Source organism: Notamacropus eugenii, chromosome 1 (assembly GCF_028372415.1).
Source record: "Notamacropus eugenii isolate mMacEug1 chromosome 1, mMacEug1.pri_v2, whole genome shotgun sequence".
NCBI classification, from domain to species: domain Eukaryota; kingdom Metazoa; phylum Chordata; class Mammalia; order Diprotodontia; family Macropodidae; genus Notamacropus; species Notamacropus eugenii.
Window position 1 is genome coordinate 619,116,482 of NC_092872.1, and position 16,712 is coordinate 619,133,193.

Sequence of the window (16,712 nt, forward strand, 5' to 3'; positions counted from 1 at the left end):
ACCCCTGCATCTACTTAAATCGCCTATACTGTTCCCTCATCACAGAACTTAACTGTTATTTCTCAAATATGAGTGGTTTCAACGTTCTGGGACAAGGCTGGAAAATTTAGGCAATCTTGTACTTATTTATATGAACAAAGGCAGCTCCAGGTTGTCTTTTTCTTGGCAATACTGCTTCTTCTTCACACTCTATGAGACAGAAAATCAGGATCCCTTTAGGCCCCGAGGTTATCTTACAAATAAAAGAATTGTATTTTGTTGGGGTTTTTAAAAGAAAGAGGGAGAATCTTTTTTATAATCCATTCAAGGCTGTAACCCAGAGCAAAAAAAGGACAAGAAGGAAAATCCATCAATTCATTCACCAGCCAAGACAACTTTATTTACTCACAAAAACAAATTCAAAGCCTGAGGCAGCAGCTCTGAGCTCAGATCACATCCTGCCACAGTCAATGGACCTTGACTTATAACACTGAGCATCTCTCATACATCTCACATTAGCACTTTAATCCTCACAACACCCCTGTGAGGTAGGTATCATCACCCCCAAGTTACATACGGGGAAAGTGAGGCACAGATTGACAACTGCAGCAGAGTCCAGGATCAGAACTAGCCTCTGAACTTAAAATGACCCCTGGCCCCTACCACAGAATGATGGTCTATGCTGCCTCTTCATTCTCATTTGGTGAAGTCCTGTGGATTTATCACAGGAATTAAAAACTTCATTAGAGAGCAGGGGGAGGAGAGGGGTGGTGGAGAACAACCTGAAGACCACCATCAGCTTTACTATAAATTTCTGCAGAGATACAAGGACTAGGGACTGTTTTTATGCTGAAACAACACTTTGCTTCAGTCATCCTTCTTTGAAGAGCAGGACAGAACCCACAAAAGTGAGCCTGGCACATGGCTATTGGTAACAGACTTCTCCCTAACAAAGGGAGAAGTGGCCAAGTTCTTCTAAAGACACAGCTCCATACAAGGTGCACAGGTACAGAGTTCACTTTAATGTTATTCCTCCAATGGATTTAATTGTAACAGAAACAAGGAGGCATTTCTTCTTGGGCAGCAAAACCTAGTGGCATTCACTCCAGGCAACCAAGGGGCAAGTGACACCAAGGCCTGAAGGATCCAGGTGTGGCTCTGAAGAAGCTCAAGTTCAAGAATTCAGGAGCAGCTCTGATGAGCTCCGGAGCCCAGGAGGATGCAGCAGTGGCATAGTGGAAACTCCAGCTGGCTCACAGATCAAGAGTAGGAAGGAGAGGCTCCATCAAGGCTGAGGAAAGGGCTCAGGAACGGCTCCGGTCCTCATGGTTCCCAACAATCATCTTGCTATACAGTTTCTGTTGCTCCTCCTTGAAAGTATCCTTCACTTTCTCCCTCTTTAGGCCTCCATCCCTGAGAAGAAAGGGGAGTGGACATAAGAGTAAAGAAGGGGCCCAACTGAGATAGTCACTCTTGCTTAGTAAGTACATGCAACTAATAACTCAGAATTGAGAAAAAGAGGCCAGTCAGGACCAAAAGTGACTCTCATTAAGGATGACCACAGAAACTAGCTGAGGATTGGCTCATTCACCCCTTTCAATGTGGAAAATTGCTCTTGCCTCAGGTTTACAGTAGTAGCACTGTACTTTTTACCCTCAAAGCACCTATAATAATGTTAAAAATTCTTTTATATTCCCATTCTCTCACACTCATCCCAAATCTTATGGAAAAAACACAAGTCATGTCAACTTCATTTTACAGATGAGGAGCTGGGCTCATGTGTCAACATGAAGTAACTTTTTAAATCTATCACTAATCCAAACCCTGAAATACTTGTGTAAATACTTGGAAACAGGAAGAAATTCATTGTCCTGATTGCCCAAGGATCGATATATACAATGATTTCCAATTACAAGTCCAAGGTCCTCTGGGACACCGGACTTGGAATTAGGAAACCTGAGTTTGAATCCTGATGGTCATTTAATAGATGGGTGGCTATAAGCAAATCAATAAGCACTGATAAAAGTTATTATGTGCAACACATTATGCTAAGTGCTGATACAAACAACCAAAAACAGTTCCTGTCCTCAAAGAGTTTACATTCTATTTTTTTTAAATTAAATTATTTTATTTGTTTTCACTGTTCCACAATCACTTCCATATATCTTAGATTTTTTCACCCTCCTCCCTCCTCCCTCCCTGAGACGGCGTACAATCATATATAGGTTCTACACATACTTTCCTATTAAATACATGTTGCACAGAAAGAGCTTGCATTCTAAAGGAAGAGATAACATATACAAAAATCTATATGGGCGCATGCATGCAAACACAAACACACACATGCATGCACAGTAGATGGAAAGTACTCTACCCATCCCTACTCCCATCTCTACCCTTTTACAGGGAAGCAGATGAGAGGACTGAGAAAAGTCTCCTACAAGAAGATAGCACCTAACTTGCTTTGTAAAAGAGTGGAAGTCTAGGCACTAGACACAGTTGACGAAAAAGCCCAGAGAATGGAGATGGAACCTCTGGATGAGTAACAGCAAGAAGGCCAACACAGCTGGTCCAGAGGGTCTGTGCATAGACTGCTTTGTTGAGGCCAAAAGAATTCTACTCATAGCACGATAAGTTTTTGCCTGGAATTGTGTCAGCCTTAGGAATGCACAGGAGTCAAACTGCTCAATTTACTCCATTAAGCTGGTAGGACACCCCCATTTCTCCATAGTTAGGTATAGTGATCTCATTTTAGGAGACGAAGCTCTCATAAAAAGGACAGAGGAAATCTGATTGCTTCACTCACCACAACAGGTCAACCAGTCCTCCTTGCCTGGCGATGGCTGACTTTACCCGGTTTGCAAAGTGAACAGCATCTTCATTGGCCTGTGAGAAAGAAAAATAATCACTACCAATCAAAACCTGTTCATGGTGATGAGAAAGCAAATAAAAACAAACTATCTATCTAGGTGCTCACCTCCCTGGTCATGGGGGGAAGATACCAAACGCTGCAGACAATCGCCCAGCTGGTCATCATTCTCAGAAGATAGGTCACCATCCCATATTTGCTGCTGTTCCAGAAAGCATCTCCAAATTGAGGGTCATACTGAAAGTTAAATGAAAACTAGGTGATGTGAAGTCACAGATCCCCCTCAGCTGTTTAGCCATCAGCAGTACCCATTTGCCTTTTTAATGTTATGATGGAAGTCCTGGGGCCTCTTAAAAATGTAAATTATGAAGTTCGGGTTGTCTGCAGCAACATTAACTGCCATTTTTCTGCTCATTCTGACTCAATGTAACTTTGGAAGATCACTTTGACTATCAGTTTTTCTCTCAACCAGGACTTTCCTTGAACAAATCCTTTCCCCACTACTATTCTCAATATCCTCTCTGTTAAGCTGTGACAGTCCCTCTCAGTTCTCATTCTCCTTGTCTCTTTGCCTCCTGGCTTCCCTAACAACTTCGTTTGTGTCGGAGCTAATGTTTACCCTTCAAGCTTTCCCAATATCCCTTTAATGCTTTTCCTCATGCACATGGTTGTTTACATGTTGTGTCTCTTATTAAGCAGTGAACTCCTTGAGTGCAGGTACCATTTTTGCTTTTCTTTGTGTTCCCAGCACTTTGCACAGCACGTGACTTACAAGTGGTGCTTTATAAATGCTTGTTGACTTGATTCATCTATATGTTACTCATTTATAAAATTACATGTGCATCTTACTATCATTTTTTATAAAGGCATCTAACCCCCCAAATCAGAATAAACAGAAAATCTTATGTATACATATTACATACACATGCAGAATTTCATTGGTTCCTTTATCGGCACTATCATCACGGCATTAGCAGTCACTCATAAAGAAATAAATAAAGTACTTGTATTTGTTCAGGCATGTCTGAATCACAGTCCTGAACCTCCCAACAATGGAGCTAGCCTCCTCTAAATACTGTCATTTTTCAACAGTTCCAATAAAGGAAAAACATTTAAGAGAACCATCAGCTTTTTGTGGGGATTATGGCTGGAGTTAGGTAATACCTGTTCCACTCATCAGCTGAAAAATCTAAGTTTTAGTTCCCCAGTGGCACTTGTCAGGATGAATAGAGCAACCTTTGTTAAATGAGTTTCTTATGTTTGCTTGGCTTTAGAATGAAGACATTTTGTTTTATCCAAAGAAGATAATAAAGCCAGATAAAGAGAGAACTTAAAGAGTAATTAATGTGATTTAAACTAAAGTGTCATTATATTGTAATGATATAACTCCATAAATATGCACACTGTTTATTTGGTCTTGACATACAATTTCATCAGTTTGGAGAACAGGCTCCTAGTGTGGAAACCAACTCCCATGATGCAGATCAGTAATTTGTCAACAATAGCTTGGAGCTGCCTGGGGCACTGAAAAGCTAAGTATCTACACAACCAGGCTGTAACAGAGAAGGCTTCCTGACTCCAAAGTTTCTGTCCTACTATGCCACAATGCCTCCCTATGAAGACATGATATTGTTTTTAAAAGGCAGAGTCCTTTATTCAGAACCCACCTTCTCTATCAGGAAGGGCAGGCAACCAAAGAGAAAAAACAAAAATCCAAAATAGCCAAGAATTTCTCACCAATGGGTTATGAGAATTAAGACTAAATGATAAGTGAAAATGTAGTACTAGGCTTGGATTCCTCTCCCCCACTTGTCCAAGTCAACATGACAAGGAAGAGCAGTTTACCCTAACTTGGGTAACACTGATAATCAAAGATTATGCTACCAATCTACTAAAAATTTGGAAGTTGTCCAGAACACCAGGACAGTGCTTTCAATAAACCACAAAAAATATGACTAGTATTTTAGTGCTACATGTGAACCCTTGAAAAGCACATGGCCTTAGGAAGCCCAATTGGTATGGCTATCTACGAGGCTAGGTCAAGACAAGGTGCTATTACAGTGGACAGCTAGATCATGTAATAGAAAGGGTACCAAGCCTGAAATCACAAAGACTCCTCTTTCTGAGTTCAAATCTCAGACTGGCTCCAGGCACTCACTAGCTAGGTGACCCTGTGGCAAATCACTTCATCCTGTTTGCTTCAGTTTTTTCATCTGTAAAATTAGGTGGAGAAGGAAATGGCAAACCACTCCAGGATCTCTGCCCCCCCTACCCCCAAAAAACTCAAATGAAATCATAAAGAGTTGGACATGACTAAAAATGACTGAACAACAACAAATGTGGAGAAAGGGCTTTCAGCATAGAACTGTAACTTACTTGATCTGGGGACATTAGCATGAGTCCTTAAGCCCTAAAACAAACACACACACATGCATGTGCGTGCACACACACATGCACACACACGCACACACTCAGCAGTGGAGATGTGTGAGTATACACATTCATCTCCAGGTCAGTTTTGGGCAGTTAAAGGTTCATCTGTTCAGTGGTTTAGTTAAGGCTAGATTAGATGAGTCCTAAGAACCTTTTAGCTTCTGGTGAAGTTCTTAGACCATATAAAGACAAAAGTACTAAACCATTATCCTTAGAGATTGGATTTAGATTTTTTTTTTAGTAGTAAGGACGGGTTTTCACCAACTTATCTATACCTTCCTTTTAATGGCCCAGTTATGGTAGCTGCATCACCCATTGTAGAGGGTCTATCTTTTTATATTTAGTTGGACACTATACTATATTCCATTTAAACTATTTATGAAGGTCTGTATCCCAAAAAAGAGAATAAAAATGGGAAAAGGATCCACATCTACAAAAATATTTATAGCAGCTCCTATTGTGATGGCAAAGAACTAGAAATTGAAAGGGTGTCCATCAATTGGCGGAATGGCTAAAGAAGCTGTTGTATATGAATATGATGGAATACTACTGTGCTATAAGAAATGATGAACAGAAAGACTTCTGAAAAACCTGGAAAGATCTATATGAACTGAGGCTGAGTGAAATGAGCAGAGCCAGAACACGGTACACAGTAACAACCACATTGTACTATGACTAACTTTGATAGACTTAGCTCTTCTCAGCAATGCAAGGATCTAAGACAACTTCAAAAGAGTCTTGATGGAAAATGCTGTCCACATTCAGAGAAAGAACTTTGGAGTCTGAATGCAGATGGAAGCATACTATTTGCTCTCCTTATTTATTTTGTTTCTTCTTTCTTGTGGTTCCTCCCATTAGTTCTAACTATTCTTTACATCATGACTAATGTGAAAATATGTTTAATATGAATGTATAAGTAGAGTCTATATCAGATTGCACAGTCTTGGGGGGAGGGGAGAAAATTTAAAACTCAAAATCTTATGGAAGTGAATAATGAAAAATAAAAATAAATTAATTATACATATAAAAAAGAATAAACTATCTATGAAGAAAGAAATAATAACCTGGGAAAAAATGATTTTGCATGAACAAAATTAATGCAATTAGGAAAAGAAATGTTATAGACTTGGGATAAATCCTTTTATCAAAATCTTTGATAAGGGTCTGAAATCCAATATTTGGACAACTGACAGAAATATATATGACCAAAAGTCATTTTTCAATAAATAAGTGGTTAAAGGATATAAACAATGATTCTCAAAAGAACTATAAACTACTATATGTTCCAAATGTTCCAAATAACTATTAAGAGAAGTGTAAATCAAAGCAATCCTATGGTTTTGCTTTATATGTCCAACAAATTGGCAAAGATGACAAAGATGGTAACAGGTAATATTGGAGGGGTGGTGGAAAGATGGGCACATTAATTCATTGTTGGTCAGCTGTCAACTGGCTTAACTATTCTGGAAGGTAATTTGGAATTATACAAATAAAATGACTAAAATGTCCATATCCTTTGCACAGTCCAGCGATCTCATTACTAGGCATATACTCCAAAAAGGTCAATGACAAGAAAAGTCTCATACACACCAGAACATATACAATAGCAATTTTTTGTGGTACCGAAAAGTTGGAAACAAAATAGATGTCCATTGATTGGGCAATAAGTAAACAAAATATTACTGTACTGTAAGAAACAACCAATGTGATGAAAATGGAAAAATGTGAAAGATATAATAAAAAATGAAGGAGACAGAACCAGAAAAACAATATACCTAATGAATGGCTACAACAATGTTAATGGAATGAATCAACAACAACAAAAAATCAAAACAGAACACTGAGAAACTATAATGACCAAGCTTGGTCCCAGGGAAGAGCTGGGAAAAGATACCTCCCATGGGTATAGAAAGATTGACTTTTTTTCCCAATACATTGGTTGTTTTTGCTGAACTTTTTTCCTCCTTCTCCCTTTTAAATTCATTATTATAGGGGATGGCTTTCTGGAAGAGGTTTGGGGAAGATACACAATAGGAAATACAGATGAAAATTTGCTTAATGCTAAATGGTTTACCATTTTCCCCAGGTCTGGAGAAGAAAACAATTATACATCTTAGGGCTGAAAAATTTCTTTCTTCTGTCTACACTACGGACAATTAACCATTCTCCTTCTCTAATACTCTAGGCACAATGAGTTCAGTCCAACCAAAAAAGTCACTCTACTGGAAAATGATCAACCCAGTCATTAGTAACCCTTGCTCCTTAACTCCATATCTTCTCCTACTACATACCAAGGTTTCAAGGTAAAATAACTGCTCTCTCACAGAGGGTAGGTTTTATACCTTGATGGCAACAGGATAAACTGTGGCTCCAATTTCAAAACTGCCTTTCTTGAACATCATCACCGATGTGTTATTGATGCAAGTTCCTGAAAATAAAAGAAAAAAGCTATTTCCTTTCTTCTTATCCTTACACATATAAATTGTACTCTTAGAGATCATGGGTCCAGAAGGAATTTACAACTAGTAGAATTAGTTTTCTGGAAAAGCTTTATCTCCTACTCTTCTCTAAAAAAGCTCTTCAAATGAGAAAAATTCCTGAAAATAAATCCTACATGCTCTTAAGCATCCTTTCAGTTGACAGATTAAAGGCAACCTACTTCCTACACTTCTCAAAGGGAGGTTATTTTTCCCAATGAGCCCATGTCAACACTAGCAACTACAAGGTCAGAGAGGCTTACAAAGTTCACAGGGACTTCCAAACAGTTCAACTAGAAATGCTGTAGAGACTGGAATGATCATTTGTCAAGAATACTGTAAAAGGGATCCTGCACCTAGAAGTAGGTTGGAGAAAATAATTAGTAAGATCTCTTCCAACAAAATTCTACAAGCCTCAGGTGCTATTAAACACCCTGGACAGGAAAGGACAACAAAATCCAAGAAGAGATACCATATATACTACTACCAAAGTCAACAAACCAAAGTGATTTTATCCTAAGGCATCATGATATATGAATTCTCCTACAGCCTCCCTACGCAAAAATAATTTGTTTTATTCATCACTCTCACATGGTTGTACTTTCTTCCCACTCCACTCCTTATCCCTTTACCCCTACTATTAACTAACCTTCTGGGAAAATGAGGATAGGTAGTTTGCTCTTATCCTGTACATGCTCAGTCAGTCTTGGAATAAAGAAAAAAAGGAAATTAAAGTTTAGAAAAAACTATCTCTATCATTTATCATCATATTATTGAAATACATGCATTAAGGACCTTTATGTATTTGATACAGTGTTAGATGATTTAATAAACACATGGTTCCTGATTTGTGAGTGCTCAATCAAAGACAAACAACACTGACAAAGACAAGGAAGATACAAATTAAATATTAAATTTATATGCCTATTAAATGCTTTACTAACATTTTTTGCATACCAAAACAGTAGGATAGTTAGTGAGCATAGTGCCTCATACATAGTGCATATACAACCCATATTTGCTGGTTAATCAATTGATGATATAAGAATCAATATGGAGATGCTGAAGTAAACTTAGACAATGTAAAAATAAGATATTGAGAAAAATGTATTTTTTAAAAAAGAATCAATATGATGGGTCAGATCTACATATATCTACTTCATTATGTCTCAAGTAACATTTTGTGGAAAAGTATGACTGTCTTCCCTATGGGAGATAGTCCCATCTACAATGATTCTTTACTAATATCAAATCTTAACCAACACAGTCAGGGTTTTGTACATAGTGGGTATTTAATGTTTACGGAATTGTGTTTATGGTAGGTCCCTTCTTCTCCCAGGAGACTTATTAGTTGTAGCAATGCTTACCTCTCAGCCACCAGGTGGCGATCTTTCACTTCAGACCGTTCAAACCACACATGAGGGCAGGCCTTCACCATAGCTTTCTGAATCACACCCATCAGTCCCCCATGAATTTGGCCCACCTAATCTCAGACCAAGGAAGATTTATTAGTGAAGCTGTCCTCACACAAATGCTGGAGTCCCAGGATATGGCTCTTTAATAGTAAGAAAGTCCTAGTTCTAAAAGTAAGGTCAATGTCCCAACCACTCACCCTCTTAGATTTTATTCCACATCAGTTTGGTTAATGCCCCATCAGCATTAAATGTCTTCTTTTAATCAGTGGTGCCAGTGAAGGATAGCTACAAACACAGCTGAATTCCATAGAACTAGAATAATGTGTATCTTAAGTGAAACCCACCCCCACCCTGTGGAGTATAATCCCATCTGCCCTTGAATCCAGATCCCTTTCAAATATCCCATTCCCTACCCTTCACCCCTTTTTTCCATGATCTACCTGGAGATATGAAGTGAAACCTCTAACCACACCCTCAGCAACCTGGGGCAGTTTCTGCTCAGAATGTCACCAACAAGGTTGCAAAGTGGTCGCTAAAGCCCTAGGGACAAAGAAAGCATCTTGGAAGGAGGTAATCCAAACTGGCATGTGGGTATATATGTGTGTATGTGCTTTTGAAAAGACACTCTACAAAAATTACCTTAGGGTCTAGCATTTCCCCAGCCCTGGCCTGTACTAAAGTAATTAAGCCATAAACAAAGAAATGGAGAGAGGACCTCTTACCATGGCATAGTAGCCATCACTGGCTAGAATGATAACATCAATGGGAGAAGTATGATTGGCTACACAGATGCCGCCATTCTTAGGTCGGTTTTCCCTAGTTTAAAACATACAAAATTATAAAATATAAAAATAAAATACATAACACTTGATGCTACTCCTGTGCACTTTTCACATTCTACTTTGTTTTAAGTATTCCCGTCTTATTTCCCCTGATACTTGAGGGTTCAAACTACAGTTCACCCTTAGCTGAAGCACACTCCTTCACCTGTCTCTCAAGGAACTTTCTTCCTTCAGCTAAAGTGCCATGTGAAACCTCTATTCTCTTTCTATGTATTCTGTCTATACTCATATATGTTGTTTCCAATTTGAATAGTAGGGATTATTTCAGTCATTGTATATATCCCTAATATCTAGCACAGAGCAAGTACTTCATAAATACTTCACAACTGACTAGAACTGTCTTGCTCATCTTTGTATCTGCAGCCCATACACTCACTGCAGGGAGACAATGGGAACTTGATAACAGCTTGTTGAACTACATTGAAATCATGAACTCAATGCTAATCCCCCCACCTTACAAGAGCTATAGTGATTCTAGCTAAAAGGCTCAAAAAAACGTCCTTTTTGCTAGTCACTAAGGAGTGGTACCTTTTGCCAGGACTATTACTTATGTTTCTGATCACTAATCTAGTTTCAGCCCTAAATTTGGTAACTGTCTCACCTGTCATGGTAAGTAATGATGGCGGTCAGGGCACGGACGCAGATCCGATAACACATCAAGTGTACGTGCTTACTCATGAATTCCTTAAACCTGCAGCAACCAAGACAAAGGCATATGTAAGAGGAAGTGGAAAAAGTCAATAACTCCAGCTATTCAACTATTACTATTTACTAGCTTTTATGTCTGCAAAGTAGTTTTAAAATATATATACATACACACATTATGTATGTATATATAATATACATTATATACACATGACTTTTTATTAGTTATTCCTAAAAACCCTGTAAAAGGTCTTAGTATTATTGTATTAGTATCTCCACTTTACACAGGGGGAAACTGAGGCACAGAAAGAGAAGACGTGACTTAAAGTCACACAGCAAGTTAATGTGTATTAAAACTCACAGCCCCAGAGTTTGCAGTCTCGGTGAACCATGCTGTCTCCTAGATCCTCTTCCTCCCCAATCAATCCCTGCCCCAAAGAGCCACATGTTTGCCAGAGGAGACTCTCCAAAGCAGGGCAAGAACCAGAGAGTCAAACCCTCTCACCAGCCTGGCCAGAAGAAAAAGAGGTCTGCTAGCCCTGGGACTTCCCAGAACTCTGAACTTTCCCAAAAGGAGCCCCACTTTCCCTCAAAGACTACGTTCCTTTAACTCCTCATAATCTATCGCTAGAGCAGACAATCAAAACTAAAGACTTAGGTAAAAAACTGCTAACATCGATCTCAGTTTCACATTCCTTCACTTTATGCCTCTAAAATGGAGGGGATATTGAGTCTATTTCATACAAGGGAAACTAAGAACACTCTACAGATCTGGGCTTATGAGTTAAGAAGATTATTTTAAATGATACTAATCTTTAACTTATCAGCCTTCCAGTAAGTCTCTAGAGACTTGGAAAAGAAACAGCCTGAGTGTTAGTAACTATACTGCCTTACCCAGGGATCCCATTCCCTTTATATACAGACATCAGAAATCTGCTCACCTTCCATTTGGCAAATATCCCACCATGGTTGTGCCCACCACCAAAAGGCTGACCCCCGTGAAGGCAAGAGCTATCCTGTAAGAGGAAAACAGGTTAGAGGACAGCAAACCAATGACTGGCACCTGGAAATGATGAATTTAATACACGGGAATAAGACTGGATTTCATGAAAACCACCACCAAGATCTGATCACCCAAAGCCTGAAATAAAGAATTTCAACTACTTGTTAGAGTCAGAGGACATCTAGGCACTAGTCAGACCTCAGGGGACATTACCTCCACGGGCAAACTTATTAACTGTTCTCCTTCCCTTAAGCACCTGCCTGATCCTTCCCTCTGGTTTTAAACATAGGCAGGAAAACAATTCATTTCTTTCAGTAATGGAAGCCAGAGCCTAGAGACATTCTTTAATCTGGCTCAAGATCTAGCCAGGATAACAACATGGTACAAATGACAATTTTTTAAAAAACATGTCTACATTAAGAGACATAAGTTGCAAAGAAAGCCATGACCAGAACATGGCATGAAGAACATGATGTTCCTCACTGTTTATTCCATCCAAACAAGCAGTTTGGCTACAAGAAATTCAATCATCTCAGAGAAGATGATGGAATACAGGGACTCTTAAGAGATTTTAGGGACAGTCAATCAGCTCTCCTAAGTAACAAATGAATTCTTAGAGAACAACTAACTAGTATACACCAAATACTACTACATCTTTCCTCTTGTTGAAAAAAGGCTCAGGTATTAAAGTCATGTTTATACACTGAAAACAGACACGACTAATGTAAGCGTTTTTCCTCTACCAGTTCCTGCCCTCACCTGAGTGGCAGAAGGAAGCAATAGCGAATCAGCACCCCCAACCCCCACAAGACAGTGAGTCGCAGGCTGATATATTGGAAGTTATAATTGGTTCTGCTCAACAGGTTCCAGGACTCCAACTCCTCCGCTGAGAACCTCTTTGTTACTTCATCATCCATAATGGTCTCCATTCCTTTTCGGCAGAAGTAGAAAATGTCAGAAAGCTCAAATTCTGCAGTATCCAAGGCCTTATTGCTCCCACTTTTACGTATCTCTTTGATCTCTTCTTCTAGTGAAGTGGGATCTTTTGCAATTATTCCTGAAACAAAGAGACCCTTCCTGTCAAGCAGCATACTAGGATACAGTTTAATGAAAGTACTCACAATGTCCAATGGGGGTTAAAAGCTGCAAGTTCAAGGGGACCTATTAGGGTAAGTTCAAGCACCTTATAAGCCCTGAGGTAGTTCTTACCATTGGTGTACGGCTTGTAAAGTTGATGGTTCTTCTCCTTGGCTCCCCTTTCCATTCTTAAAGTGGCCCACTGGAAGAAAGTATCAAATGAGGAAAGAATGATATTCATTCTCCTCTATTAAAATCCTCTATTAAAAAGTTTTACTTCTAAGTTCCCTGAAGCTAGATGGTAATCAAAGCATCAGACATCTAAAAGAAGACCCATAGTTTCCACCCAAATAGCTCTTCTTTTCCTTTATTACCACCTAAATGATTGAAATTTAAATCCTAAAAGGGCAATGGACTATAGACTAAAAAATTGGGGGGATAAGGACTGTTATAGTTTAATAAGTTGCTTCTACCCCACTCAAGACTCTGTACAAGACCAACAAATCTTCTATTACATGGGTGGCAAATAGTTTAAAAAAACAAAGAAACAAACAAACACAAAAGCTATTCCAAGCTTTGTGGTCATACCTCAAGCTTCTTACCAACCTATCCAATCTCTTAGTAACTTCACTTCAGTAGAGCCCTGCAGCTAAATCTACCTCTACAATTCTTGCCTAATGACAAAAATTAAAAAAAAAACCCGGGAGGGAGGCATCAGAAAGATGTTGGTGATCTGGTATGGTCATGGCTCCCCATTTCCCCAAGGAGTTTTTGGTATTAATTCCTATTAGACATTATCTCATCTTAATTTTAGATGAGACACATGAAAGCAGGAACAGTTAAGAAGTGTTAGCTTGCCTTTCTCTCTCAATATCCTTTTAAAGGAAATAAAAAATAAGGTTATATCACAAGGATCAATGCATAACTTTCAGTAAGACTCTTCTACTATCTTTGAGGTAGTAATTAGTAAGCCACTGTAAAATTTAAAAAAAAAAACAACAAAAAACCCATCTCTTTGGAGAGGAGCAAAGGGGTAAAAAGGGAGTAAAAATCCCCCCCTCCCTCCAGTGCAGTATGTATATCACTTGTATGTAGGTTAGGAAAGGAACCCACCATTCCATGGCACAACAAAGTTTACATGGCCAGATATATAAGGGTTTACCAACAAACATGATACTTGATTAGTCAAGCCAAATAGCCTAACATAATCTGACAGAAAATAGTACAAGTAGAACATCAACTTCAATAAGCAAGGTCAAAAGAAGGACAAGAGAATGATCAGGTCAATGGTCTGATGCTGTCTGGTTAAATACTTTGAGTTAAGCTGTCTAGAGAAATTGGGCACCTATCAGAGGCAAACACACAGAAACTGAGATTCAAATTATGAACATTTCACTTTGCCTTCTGCACCTGACATGTCTCCAATGACATCTTTTGGCTTAAGAAATCTTATAGGTGAAAGAAAATTTAAATAACTGTCCCAAAGTAGAGTCTAGTTCCCTGAAACTAACAGAAACTCTATGATACATACAACATATAAGACACACACCACTGCTGATTCCTTATTTTACTTTTCACTTAAGGAATTGCCTTTCTAAAGAGATTTCAGAGAACAAATGAAATCAGACTGATCCATAAAAGTCTATGAAGAAAACTTTGGTACTTCTACTAGACTAAAATGGGCATATTGTTCAAAAACGCTTGCTTCAATTTTACAAAAAAGAACTACAGTATAGTATTTTATTTTAAAATAACAGAAAAAGCACCAGACACAAACTGCCATAATCAAATTCAGCAACAACGTGGCCATTTCCTCTGACTTCTTTTCCTTAATCTGAGAATAGCAAAAGTCTCTTCTGTGATCTAAATATACTGTGAGTATATACGGACATATAAATATAACATATAAATACCTGTGAACATATAAAGAAAAAGGTTAAAGGCAGAGCTAGAATAATCCAGCTGCAGACTGAGAAAAGCTCATTAAAACAAGGTTCAGTATTAATAGAGGCAAGTATGGCATACCATATAAAACATCAGATTTGGAAGGTTGGAAGGCCTGAGTTCCAATACTTTCTCAGAAATATACCAGTGGGGGGTGAGGGGAAGGGAATTTACTAGTGGTATGACTTCAAACAAGTAAATAACACTTCTCAGTATAAGTTTTCTTATTTGAAATAGCCCTTATACCTTTTTAAAGGGTTACTATGAAAATCAATTGAGAAAATGTAAAAGAAATTTGCAAACAATAAATAGGTTTAACATGATCATTAAAATTATAATTAGCTTGCCCTTTACCATAGCAAAGTTCCTTTTCTGAACTAAGAGGTCCTGGGCCCCTAATGTCCAGAGGTAAACTTCTGATAACTCAGCACCTGTTAAGAGTCATTTAGGAGCTTTGGCCCAAATTTTCTAAAGACTCAAATATTCTAACATTAAACAAGATGCAGTTATTTCAGAAGGGCATGGTAGTCACCTATCAAAGAAAAGTCATCATCCTAAACCAGGATCCTTTCTCAGAGTATGAACATCCTCTTTGCTCCTCCAAATTGAGAAACCATTTTCTAATCTATTCAGCATCACTTCATTCTACATGGAAGAGATGAGCACATTTTAAGAACATTCATGACCATGCCATTTTCTGTGGTGTAGGGAACTATCACTCTTCTCAAAGCAGATAATGCAGATCTGCAATTACCTACTGGGCAAGTTAGAACTTTGGAGTTGTGAAAGGCACCAGGAAAAGCATATGTTATGCCAAACTTGAACCCAGACTTCCAGATTCCAAAGCTGGCTCTCTATCTACATAGCCTTTTCTCAAATCCCCTTAGGCATATGACGATCAAAAAGGAAACATGAGTAAAAAGAACTTTTCAACAAATCCAGATTCTCTTTGGACAACGTATCTTAAGAAATTCATGGAAGGGTTCCTTTCTGCACCAAGTCAATGGGAGTATCCACCTACTTGAAGTGATATTCCTAAAGCTTATGACTGATAATGATATTCTTCTGTTCAATAAATTCTAGTGGTTCTCCATTACCCTTTACAATCCAATAAAAAACTCTTCTATTAGGCTTTTAAAGCCTTTCACAACTTAGCTCCAACCTACTTTGCAGGCCTTATTTTACATTATTTCTCCAACCTTCATGTACTCTTCAGTCCAGCCAAATTGGCCTACTTTCTATAATCATCACAAATGCCATCCTATGTTCCACGTAAGCCTTCACAATAATGTCCACCATTACCTGGAGTGCCTCTCCCACAAAATTTTCTATATATTTTGATATGTATCTAACATATATAAGTTCCTTTAGGGCACTGCTTTTTTGTCATCGTATCTCTGTCACCTAGCACAGGACCCAGCCTTATAATTATTAAGAACAAACATTTAACAAATGTTTGATGTACTATTTTTTTAATCAGCAAAAGTTCTTATATCCTTTGAGTGACTGACAATATGTCTAGGTAATTTTTGTTTCTGAAATCCTAAGTCATGAGATTGTGAGACAATAGGGGATATTTACACTGCTTCAACCTCTACTTTTTTTTTTTTGGTTTGAGTAAGTGTCTGAGGTCAAATTCGAACTCTGGTCCTCCTGACTCCAGGACCCATGTTCTATCCACGGTGCCATGTAGCTTCAATCTCTACTTCTAATTACCATGTCCTAGGGTCAGTGATTCTAAAAGTGTTGGTATAGTAGAGTTTTTCTTTTAGAAGACCTAGATTCACCTATGAGTCTATAAGAAATCATTCATTTTAAGATCCTTATTTCTACAAATGAGGGAACTCCATCTGCTATCCCAAGTTAACTTTATAGGTCAACAGGCCAGTCTAACAGTATGCATTTTAAAAGCCACCTCCACCATTTTCCACTAGAGATTTTAATCTACATTATAATGAATATTTTAAAATGTAGCCCATTACAATAGTGCTTACTGAACTAGGCTTCCCAAGAATACATTCACCTGCC

General features: G+C 38.3%; 1 protein-coding gene across 3 annotated transcripts in view; it reads right to left on the bottom strand.

The window, feature by feature from the left end:
• Positions 1-353: 353 nt before the first annotated feature.
• The window catches only part of GPAT4 (glycerol-3-phosphate acyltransferase 4), a 40,637-nt gene continuing 24,278 nt past the window's right edge, over positions 354-16,712 (bottom strand). The window contains exons 3-13 of one of the 3 annotated variants that reach the window (XM_072635092.1): positions 12,873-12,942; positions 12,423-12,720; positions 11,602-11,676; positions 10,617-10,706; positions 9,896-9,989; positions 9,126-9,241; positions 8,408-8,463; positions 7,624-7,709; positions 2,957-3,085; positions 2,786-2,865; positions 354-1,392 (exon numbers count right to left, since the gene is read on the bottom strand). In XM_072635092.1, the coding sequence (XP_072491193.1) occupies positions 1,284-1,392; positions 2,786-2,865; positions 2,957-3,085; positions 7,624-7,709; positions 8,408-8,463; positions 9,126-9,241; positions 9,896-9,989; positions 10,617-10,706; positions 11,602-11,676; positions 12,423-12,720; positions 12,873-12,942 (1,203 nt within the window). In that variant the 3' untranslated portion in view covers positions 354-1,283. Of the gene's footprint in view, positions 1,393-2,785; positions 2,866-2,956; positions 3,086-7,623; positions 7,710-8,407; positions 8,464-9,125; positions 9,242-9,895; positions 9,990-10,616; positions 10,707-11,021; positions 11,170-11,601; positions 11,677-12,422; positions 12,721-12,872; positions 12,943-16,712 lie in introns of those variants that run through there. The other 2 variants (XM_072635094.1, XM_072635093.1) reach the window with 2 other exon arrangements.